General features: G+C 37.6%; 1 protein-coding gene across 3 annotated transcripts in view; it reads left to right on the plus strand.

Moving 5' to 3' along the window:
- Window positions 1-4602: 4602 nt before the first annotated feature.
- The window catches only part of PPP4R4 (protein phosphatase 4 regulatory subunit 4), a 57871-nt gene continuing 38089 nt past the window's right edge, over window positions 4603-24384 (plus strand). The window contains exons 1-2 of one of the 3 annotated variants that reach the window (XM_079309194.1): window positions 4603-4913; window positions 5423-5496. In XM_079309194.1, coding sequence (XP_079165320.1) covers window positions 4803-4913; window positions 5423-5496 — 185 coding nt within the window. In that variant the 5' untranslated portion in view covers window positions 4603-4802. The remainder of the gene's footprint in view (window positions 4914-5422; window positions 5497-24384) is intronic. The other 2 variants (XM_079309193.1, XM_079309196.1) reach the window with 2 other exon arrangements.

The following is a 24384-nucleotide window of genomic DNA, read 5'->3' on the forward strand; positions in this document are numbered from 1 at the left end:
TCAAACTGCAGCAGATGCCAAGGGAACTGCTAGGGTGGCCAGGAGAATGAAGAAGCAGTTTTAGGAGTGAAAACTAAATTCTGAACTTAGCTTGTTTAATCCAGGATTGGAGCAGATATGACTGAAGTGTTTAAATACCAGGAAAGAAGAATAAAGTAAAGGATGCTAGCATAAGAAGAAACTTGGTAAACTTGCCAACATTAATTTTAGGTAGGAAATCTTAAGTGTCTATGGCAACTAATGAGTAAAGAATACTTAAAGACAAAAAGTTGTTAGTTTTAATATAATATTTGACATGAGTATGACAGACAGTGTTCATGGTTGTCATAGCAAGGAACTGGACTCATCAGCTTCCTCTTATCAATATAGCAGAGCCAGTTTTTACAACAGAAAATTATTCATTTAAACTTTGTAAAGTTGTTGGGTATTTGGCCCTACTGCCAGGAAAAAAAAAAAAATACAAATAGCTTGGAGATTTGAAGAAAAACAACCCTTTCTGTTTCCCCTGTTGTTATTCTATCTTTTTGCATGGGCTTTTAACTACTTTTGAACAGAGGGCAGCAGATTAGACACTGCAGGAGAACATTATTAGTTCTTAGAGAAAAACAGGGTGAGCACAATGACTGCAATTTTTCAGATTTTATATGTTACATAAAAATAAATTCAAGGATTTTTTTCTGTGTTCTCATAAAATAATCTATTTCATTTTTTTAGCTCATACTGGAGGGAACTAAGTTACAGGAAAGAATATAGGAGACCAGGCTACAGATGAAAGCACATTGAACACAATCCAGTGCTTTTCTCTTTAAACCCATTTATTTATATAGCTGTTAAAATGAGATGTCCGAAATGGCAAAAGAACAATCAAAATTTTCCTGCAAGTGACAGTAGTGAAATGAAGCAACAGTTTCTTAGCAACAAACTGGAAAATACGCTAAATAATATCCTTTTCCTGCTCAGGTTTGTATGTGCTACATTCCAAGCATTGTTCTGAAGATTCATATTTTTGAGCATGTTTCTTTTATATTAACCTTGTTACAGGTTTGCCTTGACATGGAGATTTTCTGAGCAACCACTGTTCGTGGCTACATTTTTGCTTGGAGCACAAATGGAATAAAAACAACCTTGTTTTGTAAGGCTAAGGCATTAGATTGAACATCAAAATTACGTTTTTTAAGAGTCTGGTGGACTGTAAAAACCAATTCCAACCAGAGGTCACTCATTTGGAAATGCTGAGCGGCAGCTGCTGCAGCTTTGGCAAACAATTCTGAATTGAACTTCTGCACAGTTCAGGTGCTGAATCCTGAGCAGAACTGTAATTACACAGTGCATAACCCACAGAATTTACATTATGAAATGGTATTTATTTTTCTTTGGACTATTAAATTAGAGAGAATAGGAAATGAAGAATGATTTCATTTTTCCCCAACATAATTAAAAATACTTTGCTGAATTTTCCCTTCTTTTTTGGTTTGGCTATCACATGAAAAATTCTGGCTCTTAATCAGGAGCACATACATTTTGTCTGAAAGCATTTCTTGGCATGTCTTTCTATATCCCCCATACCAGTTCCTTCATATTTCAGTGATTCAGGCATTGCAATACATTCTGAGGCATCAGAGTTTTCAATTTCTCCGTGAATAGTTTAATTTACAGGTAGATTCTTCTGGTTTGTGTAACAGGCACAGTAAGAAACATGACTTTTCCCAAGCAGTTTCCAGAAGGCAGACATCTAACTGCTGGGTAGCAGAGGAGAACTGTGCATCTGTCCAACCCACAGATCACTTCAACCCAGAAATCTTAGGTAGAGTCAGAGTACCTGAGGAATCCTTCAGGTACAAAGTCCTTCCATGTGTGTTGTCTTTTTTATCACTTCAGAAGGCATGGATAACACTCTCTCTTTTTCCACTAGGTATGGATGCCACTTTCTCAGGTGCTCTGCAGTTGTCTTCATCAATAAAGGATTATTTGAAATCAGCCTGGTACTGTCTTCCCAAGGTTGCACAGCTCCTGTGTTAAAATGAAGGTTCCAATTCAGTCTGGATTTCACTAAAGCAGCATGAAATAGCTCTTGATTCTAATACAGTAGCTATGACAAGGTTAGGATGAAGCTGAGAGTAGAGCTTTATTTGAGAAGAGAGCAGCAGCAGAAGGGAAGTCATACATGACTTTAATCACAGATGAGAATGAGAGACCACTTGCCTGCAGGTTTACTATTAGAAAGGATTAATTTTATATATGTGGCTTTGGAGCAAAATATGGAAGCTTTATTTTTTCTGTCAAATGTACGGGTCAAAATGAGATGTTTATATTTAGTCTAATTCCTCCTGTGTTCTTTATTGTAGTCCAGTACTGTATTTCTTGAAAAAAATTTTTTTTTAAATTTTTATTTTTTTTAATTCTACTTTTCACTTTTCCAGGATATTTGTGAAGCACTTTGACATAGCTATAGATTTTAAAGTTAATGGGAATAATGTCTCCTCAGTGTTTCCTAGACTGATTTAAAAGGACAGTTTTTTAAAATGCAGTAAGGAAGAGATGTTTTTCTGAATGTTTACACATTTATAAAAAACCCTCTTCTTAGTGGCTTACAAAGTTTATGTAAAATATAATGAGAAATCAGCCTAATTGCATATTTGAACTCCATATTTTTCAGTTTTAAAACTGAATTCTGGAATTCCTTGTTTGAAAACTGCATTGAGTTCCTAATTCAAGGTATGCAAAAGAGAATACTTTTAATCTCAGAAATCTCTAAGATCCATGAGAAGTACTTGCATGGTGAAATAACCACAGATTGGCTGTGAAAGAACTTGCAAAAAGGATTTTCCTAACTGTGTTTGGGATTTCAGTACATTTTCCTAATACTTATCATTGGCAGGAGCCTGCATTCTAGGATTTGAAATTTGAGGAGGGAACATTGTCTAAAACTCTTTTTTTGTTTCCTCTCATAGACCTAGTTCCTTACCTACTCTGAGAGGACTTAGGTTCAGTTACAGATATTTATTGTATTTGCTGTCTAATGATGCTCCCTGGTTAAAAAAGTTTTGCAAAGGAGATGTTCAAAAAAGTGTTTCTCGTTTAAATTCCTCATCATGCCTTGAAAATTCCAATGGTTTTAGTTTTCTATTACATAACACTTTATTTATATGTATATTGGATTAGATTTTTCTCCTAATAATTCTGTTGTACATTGGAAATTAATGGAGATGCATTAAGTTTTTAATGTTTTACTGGTTTATCCAAGCACAAGATTTGGCCTAACTGGTAGACAGCTAGAGAAATAACACAAAGGGGACAATGTTTAGGTTTTGATAGATAAAAGCTGAGGTACTTGCCAGTGATAAAATTAATAAAATTCTGGGCAATATACTACATAGTATCATATAATCATCAGGATTTCTGGAATTACGTTTAATCTTTCATCAACAAAGCTTAACTTGGTCACGTGGGCATTTCACAAGGATAAAAAAACATCATATCCCCTCAAATTAGCCCTTGTGAAGTATTGACAGGTTTTTAAATTCCTGGTCTGACTGTGATTGTTGTGTTCATGTAACCACTGCAAAGGCCACTGAATTACTCATGTCAGTAAATGCTGAGATTAACTGTGTGTGATGGTTCTTGTCCTGCATGCATTTTGCATCACTAACCCACCCAAAAAGAAGCTCTCTTACTAAGTTCTTAAAGATTATCCATGCTTATTTGTATATGAATCAGAGGTAATTATCATACTTCTATTTTGAAGAAAATAGTCTCCCTTCAACCCCCAAGGCAATCCATATTTGTGAGCCAAAATGGTAAAGGCATCCAAGGCCTAACTGCATATATCAGGAAAACTATCCGTATGGAAATGTGTGGTATAACCTGGCTTACACACCACTCATGCTCACGGAAAAAGGTGTGAATGCAAAAGGTGAAGAATAAGAATTTATGAGGAGTGTTAGTGATGTCTTCGTCAGCGTTTCACAAGTTACTGCCAAAGAAGTTTTTTTTTTTTTTGAAAACATTGATATAAAAGTTCATTGGGGGAGGAACCTGCTTTGGACTTTTCATTGAAGACAGCACTTGTTACCAGTTTCTCCGGTGCAGTTCAGCTGTGAGCAGGGTGACCGTGCCGGGGGGTCCCGGCGGCGCAGGGGGAGGAGGCGCGGCGGCCGCGGTGCTGCAGCTCTGCCGGGGCACCCGAGGCTGCTCCGCGGTGCGGCGGCGGCCGGGCGCTGGGGGCCGCGGGAGCGCCGCCTTGCCGCGGAGACCGGAGCTGCCCCGGCCGGGGGCTGTGCCGCTCTCCCGGGGGGGAGCGGAGGGGCCGCGCCGCGGGACGGGGGCGGGGAGCGTCACTGCACCACAGCCCGTCCCTCCTCCCGGGCGGGCGGAGAGGCGGCACCGCGCACCGCGGCGGGGCTGCTCCGCTCCGCGCCTCTCCGCGCCCTGCCCCGCCCTGCTCTCCTGCCCCGCCGGTGAGCAGCGAGCCCGCGGCCGCGGCTCCGCCCTGCCCTTCTGGCGCCCGTGCCCTCGCTGCGGACGGGGGTGGCCGGCGACGAGGGCAAACTTGGCTGGGAGCTCCCGCCCGCCGAGGCAGCAACGGGCTCAGGGGGCTGCGGCCGCCGGCCCCGCCGCCTGCCCGCCCGGCGGAGCGCACAAAGTTTGCCGGCAGGAGGCCGGGCCGGGCTGTGCCGGGCTGGTGGGCGCGGGGCCGGCGGCGCTGCCGCAGTGTGCGCGCCGAGCCGGGCGCCGCTCCTGCCGCCCTCGCTGCGATGTGAGCCGCGGGGACCGCGTCCGCTGCCGAACGCTGTACTTGTTACATGCGCCCGGTAACCTCCAAAATGGATTTTGGTCATAGCACTCTTTTTGGATACATAGAAGACCTGCAGGAACTAACTATTATAGAGCGGCCAGTACGCAGGAGCCTGAAGGTATATACCTCGAAAAAGAACGATGCTTTAAAATCCATTTTAAATTGTGTCTTTTAATTATGCATAAATAAGTGAATAGCCAGGGTTTTTTGTTTTGGTTTTGGTTTTTTTTTTTTTTTTTTTTTTTTTTTTTTTATAGCACCAGAATACGAAACGTTATTGTCATTCATTTTAGAGTAAATAACCTCGAATTCTATATAGCAGAGATTTAATGTTTTCAGTATAAGAATATTAAAATGGGAAAGAAATAAACTAACTTGGGTCTTTAGATTAAATTATATGCCACTTGTTTAATAGTGATAGTATCTGACTTGAAACTGTACTTCAATCCTTCTTTTTCTGGTGAAAGATTTATTTGGTTGAATTTGAAATATTGGGTAGGGTTTTCATGAATTCGAATTACTCATGAAGCTTTCCCTCTATGTGTGAGGAGAAAGGGGTTGTTTTAAGATTAAAACCGAGAAATAGTAAGGCATTGTGTACTCATATGTCTATTTCACACTTGACAGACGCCGGAAGAAATAGAAAGATTGACAGTTGATGAAGAACTCAGTGATATTGAAAGGGCTGTTTATCTACTCAGGTATTTCCTTAAATGTTGTTGTGAAACATTGTTGCCCATCATGTTTGCATACAGCTCTTTTAGTGTTGTGCTCTTAACTCCTTTGATTTTCTGTCTATTATGCTTGAACTATGTTAAGCATATAGGGAAGATAAAAATAGGCACTGTAATTTAAAAAAAAAAAAAAAAAATCACCCTATAATGGGGTATCTGTGTACCTGTATAAGAATTTCTGAGCTTTTGATATGTTCCTCACCAGCACAGAGTTGTACTTAATCATGTTTTCCCCTGCAGTTGATTTTGCAAGATTCCCTGAGTGTTAATGTTATTAACATTAATAATTCAGGGAGTTCATACTCATTCTAAGCAAATATTCACTGATGGGCAGTTAACACAGGCTGGTAACAGAGCTGTTCTAGCATCCTGTGTGTGTTTGGACTTTGAGAAGAGAAAACTTGAGATATTAGTTCTATAGTCCTTAGAAATTACTGTAGAAGATACTATGTTAATACTTCCCTGTCTTCTGGTTTTCTTCATTTTACTTCCTTCTTCTTGTTGAAAGTATTTATTTGCAGCTACTTGAATAACTTAAATTTGGTAGTTTAAAATATGGATCTTTCAACTACTGTGTAAGTTATCTTTGAGAGTACAAATGTTCTGGGAGATTTTGAGTTGAATATGCATTTTTAAACAATACCTAGTAATTGGAGAACCAGCTGCAGCTCCCTCTTAGTTTGCTTATTCTGCTATTTTAAGTGCTTTTCTATTCCATGCCTGTGCTCAGTATTTAGAATAGATATTCTTGGTGATAGGATGCTCTCTTTTCGAGGTGCATGACAGTATTTTGAAGTTATTATTTTTGTCCACTGATACTGCTTTTGATACTTACTTCTGTTTATGGTTTAAGTATTTTTATGCTGAAATTTATTAAATAGAGGATTTTAAAACTTGTTTGCTCTTAGTTGCTGTAATCAAAGCAAGTTGACTGTAGGGAAATTCAGAGGAAACAGTTTGCATGTGGTATATATCACTGAAAGTATCCATTCTGGGTTTTACCTCACAACAACCAGAGTAGGTGATTTTTTTTTTTTCTTTTCCACTGTGGTAGCAAATTTCTTTGCTCTTTTTTTCAGTTAAACATCACGTTTCCAGCATGCATGTTCTGACTAGATCATTGCCTTTTTAAATGGCAGAAGGTTCCACTTTATGTCTTTCATCTTATCAATTGCTTTTCAACCTGGCCTTGACCTTCTCCTGACTGATTTTCTCTACTTGAGCAGCTGTATTTGAGACATAACATTCTTTTTCTTTTAATGAAGCTTTCATTTTTTCCTCTGCATTGTTCTCATTGCTGAAATGTACCTTCAAGTCTGCTTGATAGGCTTTTTGTAAGGTAGTCTCAGTGTGCAGGTATGTTAATACTGTAACCCAGTGGAAGCTTTTGCTCTTGAATAGCATATCTGTGTCTTTCTACTGAGGGGAGTAAAAGCAGAGTGGAAAAACTTCCTGTAACCAAGAAGAACCTTTTATGTAATATACAAGAGTATGTAGTTTTAGCTTGTCAGGAATTTTTAAAATCTATTTTAATACAATATCCCTGCCTGTTGCTGTTTGATAGTAATGTCAGTCCAGTCTTTCCATGACTCATTTTCTCATATGGATGCATTATTCACTGTCCTTTAGGTTGTTCCTTATGTGAGACTCTCTTTGATTTTATCCAAAAAGACACTGCCTTTTCTGAAAATCTGTCTATAGAAATAGCTTTCCTGAGATTGAAACAAATTGTTAATTACACCTCTGTTGTATCCCATTTGGAAAGGATGGTGTTATCTCTATATACATTAAAAATATACAAGAACAATAAAAAAAAAAGCAAATCTCTCACCTTAAACATCTACAGAGAGCATCTAAATACTACCTTTGTCACAATGTCTTTTGTATTTTCGTTTATTTATTGCACCCTAATCTGCAAGTTGAAGATTTTAAATTTACTGAAGTATCTTCAGAGTTGCTTGTACAACTTGTTGCAATGGAGCTGATTAATACTGAGTGAAACCTTTGTATGCTACAGCAAAGCTAATGTTTACTACTGATTTTCTGGGTAAGTTCAGAAAGAGTCTTCACGTTTTAAAGGCTTTCAATCTGAACAAAAAACTCAAACACTTTCTTCTCTTTTCACATTCTTTCCTTCTAAAACCTGTCCCCAACTTCTCCCTATCCTTGAACCTGGATTTGCTTATATGCAGAGTTATTGCATGTCTGCTAGATACTTGTTTTCAGAAGATTTCTGCTCCTGAAGTCTTTTGCTATAATAGTCTGAAAATGGTACATTGAGATCCAAGTTGGAGAGAATAGATTTTCTTTTTCTCCCTAGTGACTGATTCTTGCTTACTGTATATATGAGAAGGTATTAATTTCTCAACTCTGAGTTTCATCAGTTATTTTTCTCTTTTTGCTTCTTGTGTTTTTTGCTTCTCATTTGCCAGTAGTACTGTAGAGTTTCTGGCAAGGTATTTTACTTACCAATGCTATGAAGTTAATTGTTTGCTCATCTGTGTGTATTTGTAACCATCTAATGATTATTTTGTATTTCCTCAGTGTCTTGTCTGTGTCTAGCTATGATGTATAGCCACAGATTTTGTAAATTTCTGTTGCTTGTGTTCTCTTTAGTATTTTGTAATTATATACCTACAGATGTTTTTTTAGCTTGTGGTACATTGATACATTGATCTTGTGTGAGATTTCAGTTACATAGGGACATGATTTCATTGTAACTGTTTTTGGTTGTTCCCTGTCACAATTTTTTTTCACATTTTAAAGTGATAATTGTAAATTTGATAATCCTGAAAAGTTAATCTCTCTCTCATTATTATATCTAGTGAATGTCTTTGCTTTCAGTCTCCCCTTTTCTGCTAATACTATTTTTCAGATAACTGTGTAATGAGGTAGATTGATAAGATCTAGCTAAAGCTGATAATTTCTAGTCACATTAATTTTCAGATAAATCAACTCTTTGATTTGCTACGTCATGTGGATATAGAAACAGTTCTGCAAGCAAAAGGAGAGGATGTAGTAGCTCTCTTGGTGGCTAGGGTTACTTTATTTTGACTTGAGCATAAGTGAACTTCTGCTTTAAATTACTGATGCCCAGAATACATGGTTTTAATTAGGTAACTATCTGCAATTAGACCAATCAAGTTCTAATTTAATAAGAATTTGGTAACAAAGTGGACTGTAATTTGTTTTAATCTCATATAACCTTGATTCTGGTAGGGGAGCTAGGCTTCCTTAGACCAGACTGTCAGGGATGTTTATGAACTCACATTGAAATCAAATGGGTTTAGGGACTTAGGGAGTGAGAGGCATCTGAGTGCCTCAGATCTGTTTTAGAGCTTCAGTTTGTGTGTTTGGTGATTTCTGAAACCTCTAACAGGAATCACTGAAGAGTTATATTCTGTCTGTGCTTTGCATGATGCTGGACCAACAGAAGAACAAGGACAGCCTAACAGCTGTGAGTCTCAACCAAGTCAGTGTCAAGATTGATGGCTTATCATAAAACCATCAGCAGATTAAGAGGAGCTGCCAGAACACACTGAAGCAACTGAATAGTTTGCATTCCACCTCAGGGCATTGTGACCTCTTCCAGGACAGTGGCAATAAGCAGCTCAGGGAAAATAATTTTTGTTCCTGCTGTGAGCTTTTGCCTGTCATCTTAGTTTCCATGTTTTCTGATGCTTGATTCATGTTATTACTGACATTAATTTGTCTCACTGTAGCTCACCCCTTTATGATGTACAGCCCAAAGTAGGTATTCTTTGCCTGGTGAGAATCTGGTTCTGGATACTTACTGCCATGTGCACTGCAGGTTGGTTTGTTTTCTGAGGACTTTTCTGATAGATTTCCCTAGAGCTTTTACATTGTTGTGTGCACTGTATTGTTTTGTATTCAGCTACTTTTATTTTATTTTATTTGTGCCTGCTTAGTACTAAAGCTTCCAGACCTTGACATTTATGTCATACTCAAAATAACAGGGTAATAAGGAATTATCAAGGTGGGAGATGGAATCATTCACCCTTTTGGGAGCAAAACCTTTGTTTTTAGAGAGATCTTATCTATCAGTGTAGAAAACAACACAATCCCTTTCTAAAATATGTAGCACAGTTTTGAAGGACACAATAGATACTCTGTCTAGACTGGAAAAAATTCAATGCCTCTAAGCTCAGGATGGTTTAAAAAGACCACAGCTACAACCAGAAAAGTTGTACTTTATTGTACAGGCTGTCCTTGATTAGCTAGAGCATTCTCAAATTCTGAACATCTTTTCATACATTATATGTTGTTGCTTGTGGGTGTCAAAACCACTACTATTTAAAAGTTCGTGGGGTTTTAAATTTTTTTTGTCTGGTTTTTAATGATGGTGTTGATTTTGGAAAATTTAATTTTTCTGTAGGTGCAGGCAAATCACTTTAAAATAAGTTGATTTTAAATGAAAGCTTTCATTTACATGTAACTTTAGGAGCTGATTTTCTGCATGGTATCATTTTTTTTGTGTGTTACATAATAATGAAAACTTGCTACTCTATTCCAATGATGCAGCTTATGGTCCTGATGCATACATGGTATACTGAACTATCCAGCTGTAATGCTCAGCATATTGGAAAACAGTTCTTCTGTCTCTCCTGCCAAGCTGTAAATATCAACCTAAAAAATATTTACTCATTTTCCCCATCTTTTATTTTTCAAATTGCAACTTATTATAAAAGTTTCCTTCTGATTCACTTAGTTGGACAGATTAATTATTTGTTTGACCTTTAATGTGTTCTGCAAATAAAGTAATGAGTATAAAATTGATTCTTTCATCTTACAGTAAAAGGTGGACCTGTTGACTCCTACTAACGTGTTTCTAAGTCAGATACTTCTATTTAAATTTAGATCTGTGCAAATACTTCTGTTAATCTTATTTGCTGAGTTGAAATCGAAACTGAGGAACCAGCTGTGAATATACAGAGCAGAGTTGATATAATGCATAGAGAAGCATTAAAAACAAAAAAAAAAAAAAAACAAAAAAAAAAAAGAAGGAGAGAGAAGAATCTACATTTCAGTTTTCTTTCTCACGCTACTGTGCAGGAAGATGGCAGTGCAAGTCCTCTCCCTATTCCAGTGTTTGTGCTATGTTTGCCCTTTTGCCTGCATAGCACACTGGGGACTTTACCTGAGGCAAACCCTGAAAATGCTGGTTAATTTTAAAACTGACTGATTGTGTGGTCCTGGGCTCTGTATACTTTAAAAAGACCTATGCCAGCACAAAGGAATTGAATAGCACATGGGAACAATGCTTGGGGGAGTGAAATGTCTGAGACTTTGGCTGGTTTATGGTATTTATGAAGTTATTATGGTTTCCTGCTGTCTGGTTTCACAGTCCAGTTAAGCTGAAAGAAGGTTTCCTGATATCAGAGAGGAGCACTCCTCTCCTTTTATTATGTGACTGCATGGTACTGATAAGTTTTGTGTGCTAGTGCTGATGCTGTTGCAGCCATGCAATCTCAGTCAGATTAGGGAATTCATGCTAATTCTAACAAAATTTTCAGATGCCTGCTTCTAACAAAGTGTGGAACAAAATGCAACTGCTTGTGCTGCTATAAATGGGAGCATAAACAAGAATTCACAGCTGGTAGATGACTCTCCTGTCAATAGCAAACCAGATTTAGTTCTTGTTACTCTAGTTTTGAATGTATACTTTGAATCTGTGAAGTACTGACTGAAATGACCAGAGAATAGAAAGCATCAGCTGTTGTTTGTATAAGGAGGCCTTTGACATAAATAGGCTTAAAGAATCATTAAAGTTGGAAAAGACCTCTAAGGTCATTGAGTCCAACCTTTGAATAAACACCAGCATGTCAAATAAACTATAGCACTAAGTGCCATGCCCAGTCATTTTTTGAACACTTCCAGGGATGGAGAATCCACCGCTACTCTGGGCAGCCTTAACTATCCCTTCAGTGAAGAAATTCTTCCTCATCTTCAACCTGAACCTCCCCTGACACAGCTTGAGGCCATTTCCTCTCATCCTGTCACTTGTTGCCCAAGAGCAGAGGCTGATCCCCACCTGGCTGCAAACCCCTTTCAGGTGGCTGTGGAGAGAAATAAGGTCACCCCTGAGCCTCCTCTTCTCCAGGCTGAACACCCCCACCTCCCTCAGCTGCTCCTCACAAGACTTGTGCTTCAGACCCTTCCCCAATTCTGTTGCCCTCAGTGCTCCAGCACCTCAATGTCTTTTTTGTCATGAGGGGCCCAGAACTGAGCACAGCATTTGAGCTGCGACCTCACCAGTGCTGAGTACAGGGGGACAATCCCTGCCCTGGTGGCCACACTATTGCTGACACAGCCAGGATGCCATTGGGCTTCTTGGCCACCTGGGCACAGCTGGCTCATGTTCAGCTGCTGTCAAATGGCACCCCCAGGTCCTTTTCCAGGCAGCTTTCCAGGCACTCTGCCCCAGCCTGTTGTGCTGTGTGGAGTTGTTGTGAGTGACTCCAGTGCAGAACCTGACACTTGGACTTGGTGAACCTCATACCACTGGCCTCAGCCCATGGATCCAGCCTGTCCAGATCTCCCTGTAGAACCTTCCTACCCTCCAGCACAGTGACATTCCCACTGAACTTGGTGTCACCTGCAAACTGACCAAAGGTGCATTTGATCCCCTCATCCAGATTATTGATAGAGATATCACACAGGGCTGTCTCCAGTACTCTCAGGGACATCACTCATCACAAGTGTCCATTGAGACCCTGAGCCAATGACCACTATCCTCTAAATGTGAACATCCAACCCATTCCTTATTTACTGAACATGTTTCTCTTGCAAATTCCTTCTGCTGTTTTGAGGACTGCTTTGTTGTGGGCATAGGAAGCCTTTCACATATGTGATGCATCAGTGACCCTGCACTCTGACCCCTTATGTTGCTAGCACAAAGAAAGAGCAGTTACTGATACAGCTACTCTTTCCTTAAAAGCAGTTTAGTAGTATGTACCTGTCCCCAAAAAATCTGAGTACTCTGAAACACTTTGGAAGAGTGGCTCTTAGTGCTGATATGCTGATACACCTTGTATTATTCAGGGCTGTCTAAAAGCTTTTCTGAATCCCCACAAAGCAAGGGGGATAGAACTCCATTATCGGTTCATATTGCTAACTGTAAACTTTATGTGAAGGGAAATTGTTTTACTGAGGTGAAATTCTGATTATAATTTTAGGACTTCAGGAGCCAGGACTGCAATCTTGGGCCTGCATCTGTGCCTTAGCAGATATGCTATGACAGAAGAATTTGGAATGAGACAAGAAATAGCTTTGTTCAGATTTAAAATTAATCCTGCTCTCTGGGGTAAACTTGTGTAATAGTTCATTTAGCTATTTTTAGAGTTACCTTTAGTAATATTAATGTTTTTGTCCTTGTTCCACCAGCTGGTACTCTGAATGCCAGAACTGAGTTACCCTCGTTTTTTTTTTTTGTCAAGCCTTGGAGCCCAAAACTTTATGTCACAGGAAGCAAAACCAGGATTATTTCATCACTCAGACAACACTTTTTTCACTGTGGAAACAGAATGGGAATGTAGACAGTCCTTGAGACTAAGCAACTCAAAGAGGTCTACATTATTCATTGAGAAGTTCTCCAATGTTGGCAGGAGCATCTTATTTAATCTTTTTTAGGGGCAGTTTTTTGTATAAAAGAAGTTACTTTTAGTTCTTGAGGACAAACAGAAAAGAAAATTGAAGTGATTTCTATAGTAAGGGCTTCTATTGACATAGTCTAGCAAAACCCATATTACAGCTGAAGAACCAACTGTATTAATTATACACAATTATAGGACTCTGTACCTGAATAAGGTCACTACAGATTCAAAAACTGAGGCCAGAAGTAGCATCTCTAGCCAAAGACAGTTATGTCCTCGGGCAAAGATTTTTTAAAAAAGACAAATAATACAAAAGCACATTGATGGGAATTGTTCATAACCAAGTTGTTCTTGAAATTCACCCTTTGAGAATTAATATGTCATTGACATTCTTATATCTTGATTCTCCTCCCCTTTCCCCCAAAGTATCTTTACCTTCCTAAATCGAGTTGTGGGTGTGTCTTTGAGTCTGAACAGTAACAGTATTCTTTACAGCCTTTGGAAACCAAGGCTCTACTAACTCCTAGGCCTAAGGTCTGTGAAAACCAGTTTTACATGACCATTACTTTCACTGCAGTTTGAAGTTGTTCCTCTCTCCATGAATTGCCTGGCTGTCTCATGGACACTCTTTGACAAGATGGAATCTTTGCCTTTGAATGCTAATTCCCTATGGCCTCTCCACCCTTGTAAATTAAGAGTGATAATTAAACAGAATGAAGAAAGAGACAAAAAACCACCTCTAGATCTCCTGCATACATCTGTCTGAGGCTTTTTTGCTGCTGTCTGATATTTCTACACAAGCAGAAGGTACCAGATATTTCACATCCACATAATTATTTGAATGGACTTTTGATGATGCAGTTATTCTTATGTAAATTATTCTATTTAACTTCTTTTACATTCAGAAAAATGTTTCTTCATGTTCTCTTTGGAAAACATTAGTCTATGAGGGGTTAATGTTAAGAAATAAAAATATCTCGGGCTCTTGGTCGCAGTTGTTCCAGCAGCAGTTCTGTTTATTCCATGTTCATGACTGTGGATTCTGAGAATGTGTGCAACTCTCATGTACAGAGTAGCTGAGTCATTTCTTGTCAGTCATATCAATTCAGAGCAGGACAAGGGTAATTTTTACTGCACTCATTAACTGAAACCTCTTGCCCATCTATCCCTTAATATATACCTTTCCTAACAGACCACACATAGACAGTACTTCTTAGTCATTGCATAATTCCAAAATTGCAGTTGCTTTGTTTACAGAAACACGTTGCAGTGTGAGTTTAGCTTCAGTGTTTCCATGTAATGCCTGCTTTCATGTTCTTCTTGCTGTTCTTGAATTTACTATAAGAAAGTCAGATTTAGGCAGTGTGTAAGCAGGTATAGGTGAACTGGCATGAATGGAATTGCATTATTTTAGGTGTGTGTGAGTCCAAGATGAGTATAGTAACAGAGCTTTGTTGTAGGACTTAAGGTTTTTTGTTGGTTTTTTTTTTTGACTGACAATGTTTGTAAGATTATATAAATGAAGGTGACCCACATTGGTAAGTTAATATAATATATAGTGGTGAAGAAAGGCTACTGTCTCAAAGAGCATAGTCTTACATTTTTTCTAACAGGGAAAAAAGTAATTTATGCATTCTTCTTATCTTTACCCATTTTTCAAGGATCATCCAGTTTAAGAGAATGCTTCTAACTTTGGAAATAGACCAATAAAGCATTTTTTCCTAGGGCATTTTTCTCATAAGTTTTTAGAGTTAAATATCCTATTTGATTGTGGGGAACCAAAAAAAAAAAAAATCTTTTTTCTTTCCCCACTCTATCTTAAATCAGAATGATATAATTAGTTTTTATGTTTTTTAAATGGCAAAGCAGTGTAACTTTAAATAAAATAAGTTTCTATATAAGTTTTTATGTGATTGCCCAAAAGAAAAGGTATAAACAGAAAAATCTTGGAGAACCTGTGGTGCTTTTTGTTTATTGAAGTAGCTTTGGGTGGAAATTGTCTATTATGCTTCTTGTAAAAATTCCACATTTTTTGAAATAAAACCAGTAAATTAATTTGGCTAAGTAACAGGTAGCTTCTCCCTCTCCCCATCCCTGCTGCCTCCCCATGGCTATTGTTGAACAAAGAACAACATTAAGCCCTGGAGCCACCAGTTTATACTATGATTAAAGGTTGCTCAAAGCTGTTTAATTCCAAAGCATTTCTCTTTACCTGGAGTAAACCAGGAAAGTTGGATTCAAGGTGGATCAAAGCATTTGATAACACAATTGATATTAACAGAGTTGCACAGCAGAAGTGATGTAGCACTCAATAATACCATTGCATTTTTCTTGCAGTAGTTTATTTCTACAAAAAAGGATGATTTGCTGTTTGTCTGTGCTGCAGGAGAAGTGCAGCTGACCAGCTTGTGGTCAGATTTTCTGAAGCAGTATATACTGGTTTTTTTCCCCTCCTCCTTAGTGAAATTGCTTGGTAACTTCTGTTACCAAGAGTATATTGAGAAGCCTCAACTAGGGACAGAAAGAAAATGCTTTAAACATGCTAATTGTATTTTGTTTTGAGTAGGGGTTGATTGTATTATTTCTGTCAGAATAAACATGTAAAAGAGAAATGTGAAAGGCATCTGCTTTAATACACTTTTTTATATTATAGTGTTGCTTACATTGTTGGGCAGGCTTGGAGATAAAAATCCTGTCTTTAAAGGGAGAAGCAGAAAAGATGCCATTTTCACTGCTGAAATTGTAACTGAGCTTTTTGAGGGGGAGGATTTATGTCCATATTAAATAGCAAAACATGAGTCATTGCCTGATTGCTGCTTGCACCGAAATTCTGCTGGTATAAACAGCTAATCACTTTTATGTAATTTCATTTAAAATCTCAGGATTAGGACATCTATTTCTCTTCCATTTTGAGAACTAGAAATGAGTTAGAGTATAGTTAGTTAGATTCAGTGCAAGATTTAATTTTATTTTTGTTTTTCCCCACACCTGTAAAACCTATGAGCTGAAAAAGATTCCAACTAGAGTTTAGTACTTGATATGCCATTTGAGATGTTCATGACTCACTTAACCTGCATTTTGGTAAAGGATGTGTTTTTCCTTAAACATTTTTCCTTTGCCTTTCTTACTTTCATTTTCTTTGCTGTCACTGCTGTGACTGAGAGTTTGCCTTAAGCTCATTATTTCTTGGGGGCTGCACATTGAATACCAACTGGAATGGTTTGTGGGACATCTGTAAAGACTGTGTTGGCCCAGTGGAAGTTGTATAGAACTTTGGAGTTCTTTATGCACTAGAATAACAGTGATAATTTAAGCACTTTGTGCTGTGTTTATGGTAAATTCTGCCAGTCCAATCCATTTGCATGGATGCCTTTTCAGATAACTAATAGAAGTATTGTTCATGAAAATAATATATTGTGTTAATATTACACCATGAGCTTAGACTAAAAATTTATTGTCCCAAACCTTTCAGTGATCAGTTAATAGAGTTCTTTTTCAGTAACAAGCCATAGGGAGGAGGGCAAGGGAATGGCATGCAAATAGCTATGGTATCAGTGGTTGCTTTTTAATATATTTTTTCTCGTTCTGTGTTACTTTTTATTCCATAGAATGATATTGATATCAACGTAGTAAATAGATAAGCCAGAAATTCTGGTGGTTAACACTGAATATATGTGAAGGATCTATGCTGCTGAGCATATTTGACATGCATTCAAAGGAAAGAGATATTCATTTCTTCAGAGATGATTCTGGACTAATGTAGTAAATGTGGGTGAAATTACTGGTAAATGCTTTTGTTTATTCTTTCCTTTGCAGAATGTCAAATTCTTTCTCAGATAACTGTACCACTAGATATAAGTTAATATGACTATGTGAGGAAAAAATAGTGTAACAAAAGGCTATTTAAGATTAGTGTAGTGATTTTGAAGATAGAGAATGTTACTAGGACTACAGTTACCTAAATGTAATTGAGTAGTGTTGTAGATAAACCCCAGACAGCTGCCAAGCCCCACGCATCCACTCCGAATCAGAAGGGTAAAGCTGGAAAACCTGTGGGCTGAGATAAAAACAATTTAATAGGAAAAGCAAAAGCCACATACACACATTCAGTGCTTCCCACAGGCAGACAGGTGTCCAGCCATCTCCAGGTGAGCATGGCCCCATTGTGTGTAGTGGTGCCTTGGGAAGTGAAGCATTGTCATTCTAAATGTTCCCCCATCCTCCTTCTTCCCCATATATATACTGAGCATGATTCCATATGGTCTGTAATATCCCTTTGGTCAGTTTGGGTCACCTGTCCTGGCTGTGTCTCCCTCCAATCTCCTATGCACCTCCAGTCTCCTCCCTAGCATGGAGCAGAAAAAGCTTTGGCTCTGTGTAAGCCCTGCTCAGCAATAACAAAAAATTCTCTTTATTATTAACCCTCTCTTCAGCACAAATCCAAAACACAGCCCTATGCCAGGCCCTGGAGAGAAAATTAACTCTACCCCAGTCCAAACCAGCACAGGTGGGTTCTGATGGAGTGCTGATAATGGTTTTATGAAGAATGCAGATATGCATTAATTATCTGTGTATGTAATGCTCATTTTTGTCTACTGTTTGAAATTCTTCTGTCAGGGAGCTGGAAATTTGAAAGATTTGTGTCACCACTTCAGTTTATTTACTATGTTAATTGTATTCCTTGTTTTGATCGTCCACTCCAACATGGAACAAATCTTATGTTTGTATGAGAGACATGACTCTACCTCTTCTATTTAATTAAGGAGCTGAATTTTATCCTACTTCCCAAAGTTCACATAAAACAAGTAAGACACTTTTCTGTTTGACAGAACATGAATCAGGAACAGCTTGAAATTGAAGCAGTTTTTAGTTATTTGTGTATTTACCTTGGAAAGCTGCCTTTGGTCTATGGTTACTTTTGATATATGAGAAAGCAGCACTAGAATCAGCTGTTTGACGTTGTGTTGCTGATGATGGAACTGCATCAGTCTGAAGCAGCTGTCCAATATACCTGAAAATATGAGTATTACTGCTATGTGTACTCCTTGAATAATGAATAGAATGTGAATCAGCAAAGCTTTTCCCTTCTAGCTTTCTAAAACCTGTCTCTTATAAGGAGTAAGTTCACTGTTTTGTGTTCATTTTCTAATTATTTTTTTCTTTTGAGTCATCAGGCCCTTTGAGTACAACAGCAGTAATTTCATAGAAATTTAACAAGAGCTGTTGAAAGTCATTCTGGGTCCACAGTTAGATTTCCTTGGCTGAGAATAAAGCTGCTTCTGCAGCTAAAACTTCAAATTGTTTCTAGGATTTCAGATATATTTTTCAGTGCTCACAATTTTGCTCCTATATTTTTCAATTTAGAGCATAAACTTAGCTTGTATTATTAGATATGACGCCTATCTACTTACAATATCTAGATATCCATATAAAATATGTCTAAGATATCTAGTTATGGTTTTCTGGCATATGGGGAAAATGCTGTGATCAAAAGCTTCAAACCCTGTCATGATCCTTTTTTTAAATTTTCTTGTGGCTTTTCATTCAGTCACTGTACTAATACCCTGTACTTTCATTCTGTACTCAGCATTATTTATAGTGTCTCTATGGGTCTTTTCCATTTGCATTTTCTTTTGATCCAATCTCTGTGATTTTGAAAAGGGCTGGTTAACTCATTTACAAAGTATATTTTGTTTAGCATTTGTCTGTGTTTTACTATTAGTAAGATTTTGTTACAGGGATTATAAGCCTATTCTTAAAGGTTTGAATTTTTTGAAAGATTAGTAAGAAGTTCTACTTGTACTTTAATTCTTAAAAGTCTAGGGTTATTCAGGCTTTTACTGTGATCTTCAACTTGTGCATATGCAGAAAGGTTTTTTTTATGAAGCCAAGCAGTTATAGGCAGAAAGAGCAGTTAACAGTTGGTTTCCTAACCTTTTATGTGCTTTTCTTAATAGCATGCAGAGGAATTTAAAGTGGATTTAGCATAGCATAATTAGTTTTTAAATGATTGAAGAGATTCAGAGCAAGGGTTGTGGTAAAGTGACAGCTCCTGTTAGAGCTGTCAATAAATCTTGAAAAAATAAACAATTTTTTAGACCTATGAGTCAGTTTAGAAAGGAGAGGTTGAAATGTACAGCTACAGCTTTCTTCTTTTTAGAAATTCTCATCAGCTTCTATGACTATTAGATTAGAGTTGCTATGAAAAACAAAAGTAGGAAATTTATACAAGATGGAATATGCTATAGTCAGAAAGGCTGAGAAGGCATGATAGAAATACACACAGTAATAAAGTGGGAGCTTTGGGATCTGTTGTTTATAATGCTCCACACAGGTAAGACCCACAAGCTGAAGAAGACTCTGAGTAGATTTTGTACTTACTAGGTCATTCAAATTTTCCTCTTTGTGTGCATGAAGTACACTGATAGAAGAAAAAGAAAGATAGGAAAATGAAAAGATACCCTGTGTCTAAATTCAACTATAAGAGAAATTTAGGTCAACAGAAGTAATTTACCCTTCTAGAATTTAGTTAGCATCTGTGATTTTTTTTTTTTCACTTTCAGTGTAGAAAAATTACAGGCCTTGTACTTTTTCAGAAGATTTCTTATAGCACATAATGCATGCTGTGAACATGACAAATCTTGTTGAATGTGAAAATTATAAATTCTGGGTCAGTGAATGAAGACTGGCAGAATGAAAGATAATACCAGCTCCTAGCTTATTTTTGCTGTATCACCTAGGAATGGGAAATGGCATTATCTCGATCCTTGACTGGCTTTATTTTCCCCATTCAGACTCAAAATAAAAAATACCAAAATGAATTCTACCCAGAAGCCATGCAAAATGCAGTATGTGTTATAAGCCCTCTAAGGAAGAAGAAACATTTATCTTCTGGGAGATTGTAATGTTGATATTGAGGTAATAGGAGAGGAAAAACATGTTCCTTTGAGGCACTTCTTACATTCTTGAATTTTTTCTTAAAATTCAAGTGAGAAAACCTCAATGTTTACTCATAAAAATTGATGTATAAACTCATAGGAACTGATGATATTAGGAAGAAAGAAATTGTTATGTCATTATAATGTATTTGTTTTGGTTCAGAAACAGAAAGGGGAATCTGTATGAGTTAGACATTCTCCTTTCTCTCTTTGACAGATATTCAGCAAGGAAACAGAAATAAGAGACTTCATTTGACCAAACCTATCCTAGTAAACAAGGTTGCTATGAATACAGAACTACTATGCAGTTAAATCTTGGATTTTGGTTCTTTAATTACAGTAGAAGTTTCACATATAAAAGTACAAGTCCAGTTATGTACTAAAATCAGATTAGTTTCTTCTTATTTAATATATAGACCATGTAGATTTTATTCAGATGTGCTCTAAAATGATCATGGGCATATATATCTTAAGTAGAACATCAAAATGAGAAAGTGATTTTGAAAATTAGATTTTAGTAGGAAAAGACTGCAATGTCAATTGCAAGGAGATATTCAGCCTATGATATTATTAGGACTTCTGATGCCTTGAAATTTGATATTATTATGAAGTTAAATTTTCACATTAATTTTATTCTGTCTTATTTTCAGTAAAGTTATAGAAACCTAAAAATAGAGTTTCTTCTCTTAAAGAAAAATCTTTAAGTCTCTTCTCCTAATTTACTCTGGATTTACTACAGATTTACTCCCTTATAATATATAGATTCAAAACTCTGTTAATAATGATATTGTTCACAATTCTCTGTTCAACTGAAGATCTTAAAGGAATTTACTTCAGCAAAATGGCAGATCTTTCCATGGGACTGAGTCTGTTTATAATATACTTGCTACAAGAAATGTCAAATAGGTGTTCAGACACTCCTGGTACGTAATTTATGTTTAAAGAAGTATAATTGAAATGTAAGCCTACCTCACATGAAATAAAAGGAAAGTTACTGCTTTACACTGGTGTAAAGGAAGGATTGTAGTTTACAGAAAATACTAGATTGTATTTTATCAAAGGAATATTCACTTCACAATCAAATGAAAACTAGTCATGAAATGACACATCAGTATTTGTGATTTCAAGGCATAGTCGTAATTTCCATATTTTTCCCCCTTTTTAATAATAACCTAAAATTATTCAAAGAAAAATTTTAAATGCAAAAAATCCCTCAAAACTCCCAAAATTCTATTAAAAATGTTAATTTTTATTAGCAAAAGCCTTGCCTAGAGAGCAGTATAATAGTTTTAAGTCTATGTTTACCCATCTGCATAGGAAAGATTTCTGTGTAAAGTCTTCACAATAAACTAAAGGTGAGTCTTAAAGGAAGTTTTATGAGCTGCACACTTTCATGATATTGGCAGAAATATTCATCTGGATTTCTAGTTTGCCTTGGCAACAGAAGATTTTACAGGAAAACAGAAATCCTGGAGGGAGAATTGAAATTTAATAATTCTGAAAAGTCTAAATCCTGTCAGATACTGAGCTTTTATACAAATAGGAAATGAAGTCTAGGATTTATGAATCCCAGTCACAGAATAGTTTAGGTGGTTTGGGACCTCTGGAAGTCATTTGATCCAATGCCCTGCTTAAAGCATAGCCAACTTCCAAGTCTGATGCCATTTGATGTCAGAGCACATTGCTCAAGACATTGTCCAGATGAGTTATGAATGTGTCCAAAGATTCTCACAACCATGGAAACCCTTTATGTTTGTGAATTTTATTTTCCTAATACCCAGTTAGTTACTGAATACTTTAATAATTTTTTTAAAATGTGCTATTTTAGTACCTCACTCATTGAACTTGCTAAATTTTTACATTTGTCTTCAACAGTTCAGATTTGAATCAACATAGAACATTATAGAATCTTGCACTGAAAATAATGTCACGTAAATGATGTTGAGTTAACACTGTAATTCCCTGTAGCCATTCGTGAGAACTTCTGTTTACAAAAAGCACAGACTTGAGTGGTTGATTCAACAGTGGCTATTTAAAAATAATTTTTGCTTAACTGCTGCAGTTAGCCATGGTGTGACTAAAAAGAAAGCCTCTGTACAAATAGAGCTTGCTTCAGTTAGAGTTTGGGTAAACATAGTCCCTCAATCTTCTTTGTAATACTGTATTCTGTTCCTGCTGTTGTGTTTTGTAGGCTTGTGTGAATGAAAGAGAGAGAAATGTAAATCTATCTTAGCTTTTTCAAAATCCTTTGTGGCAGTATTGTCTTGCAGTACATTCAGTGACTAATCTTCATTCTTCATGCTGCAGATGGAGTTGTAGTCCTTCCATCCATTTCCAGATAGAAATGTTTCTAATTGAGTACCCAGGGACTTTTAAAATTTTCTTTGTTCTTATCTTGTAGAATCTGTTTTAAAAAATGCTTTAAAAATTAATGTAAGAAATCCTATTGTCTTCCTTGAGCTTCCTTTAAACTTCAGAAAGTTTGCAAAATTGGCAACACATACCCTGAACATAATCATAGTAGAGTTGTGGGAAGGGACCTTTGGAGATCATCTGGTCCACCTCCCTCCTCAAAGTAGTGTCAATGTATTCAGGGTCTTGTCCTGAGCTCAGGATTTTGAATCCTGTGGATGGAGACTGCACCACCTATGTGGGCAATTCATTCCAATATTTGAATACTCTGACACAGAAGAATTTGTAGTTTTTTTAAAGGTTTAAGTGGAATTTCCTGTGTATTGAATTTGCTCCTATTGTTTTGCATCCTATCACTGGGCACTACTGGGAAGAATCTGCCTCTGTCTTCTTTCCTGTCTCACATCAGAGTTTATACATGTCAAGTAAAACCCCCAAGCTTTCTCCTCTCAAGATTAAAAGTCCCTGTTGTCTAAGCTTCTGCACAAATACTGCAATGAACTCGCTGCCCGTCTGTGAGATTCTTGTGTTGAATAAAGAAGAATAATCATGTTCCTTGAGCTGCTGGTGGTGCTGGAGTGCAGCCCAGGATGCCATCAGCTACCTTTCCTGCTGGAATGCATTGTTGGCTCTGGGTCAGTTTTGTGTGCACTGGGACCTCCAGGTCCTTTCCTGCCAAGCTATTTCCCAGTTGACTGGCCCCCAGCCTCTATTGGTGCATGGGAATGTTCTGCCACAGCTACAGAACCAGCATTTCCTGTTGCTGGTCTTCATAAGGTCCCTGTTGGTTTGTTTCCCCAGCTTGTTGAGTCACCAGTGTCTTCTGGTGTGTCAACACCTCATCCTGGTTTTGTGCCATCTGCATGCTGAGGGTTCACTCTATCCCATCACCCACCCCATTAGTGAAAACTTTATTGCCCTCAGTAAGGTAAACCATGAGGTCAGTCACCTGTGACTGGCTTCCTTGTCACTAATCACAACCCTTTAGGCTCAATAGTTCACTCAATTTTCAGTCCACATCACTTTCCATTTGTCCAGCTTGTACTTCATCAGTTTATCTACGGGGATATGATGGGAGACAATGTCAACAGCCTTGCTAAAATAAGTCAAACAACTTCCACCATCTCTGCCAGTCATCATGTTGTCAAGTTGGCTTGTCAGGATTGATTTCCCCTTCACAAATCCAGGCTGACTACTCACAGGCACATTTTTGTCCTTCATATGTTTGTACATGGTTTCTAGGAGGATTTGCTTCAGTCTCAAGACATCACAAATATTATGTAAACTTCATTTAATGATGGTAAAAGAAACAAGTAAAAGCAAATGCAGGGGTTAGAGGGAGAAGGCTTAGTGCTGTGCTTGTGCTTGAGAAGTGTTTGAAAAGTGCTTTGCAGTGGGTCTTGCAGTTAGACCAGGTCTGGTACCTCTGGCCAGCAGCAAGCAGCTGCTGTCACAGAGGAAGGAGGTATTAGGACAGGAGTGTTGGGGCCTGAGAGCCTCCCTCCCTGCATGAGGATTCCCAGCATTGCTGTCACTGGGATCTCCTGTAGGATGAACTCAGAAGATGAGTCCTGAAGTTTGATATTTAAATGGTATGTGGATTTTGTTAGCACAAAAGAGGCTGAGCTAAATTACTTCTAAGTATAGGGCTCTGTTGTGTTCTTCTATAGTTAGCTCTGTTAATAAAGGAATAGTGCCTTCATAACACTGAGCTTACTGTGACTCTGAAGAAAAGATTTAGCATGTATTTTAATTTGTTTATTAGTACAAAAATGTGTACATCTCAGCGTTTAGCAATAATTCACTATAATTCTGAAGTCTTCAATATTTAAAGAAAATATATGGTGCAACTCATTTAGTAGAAATAGAATAAAAATCTGCAGTTGGAAAAT

This window comes from Erithacus rubecula (genome assembly GCF_903797595.1).
Source record: "Erithacus rubecula genome assembly, chromosome: 6".
In the NCBI taxonomy this organism is placed as follows: domain Eukaryota; kingdom Metazoa; phylum Chordata; class Aves; order Passeriformes; family Muscicapidae; genus Erithacus; species Erithacus rubecula.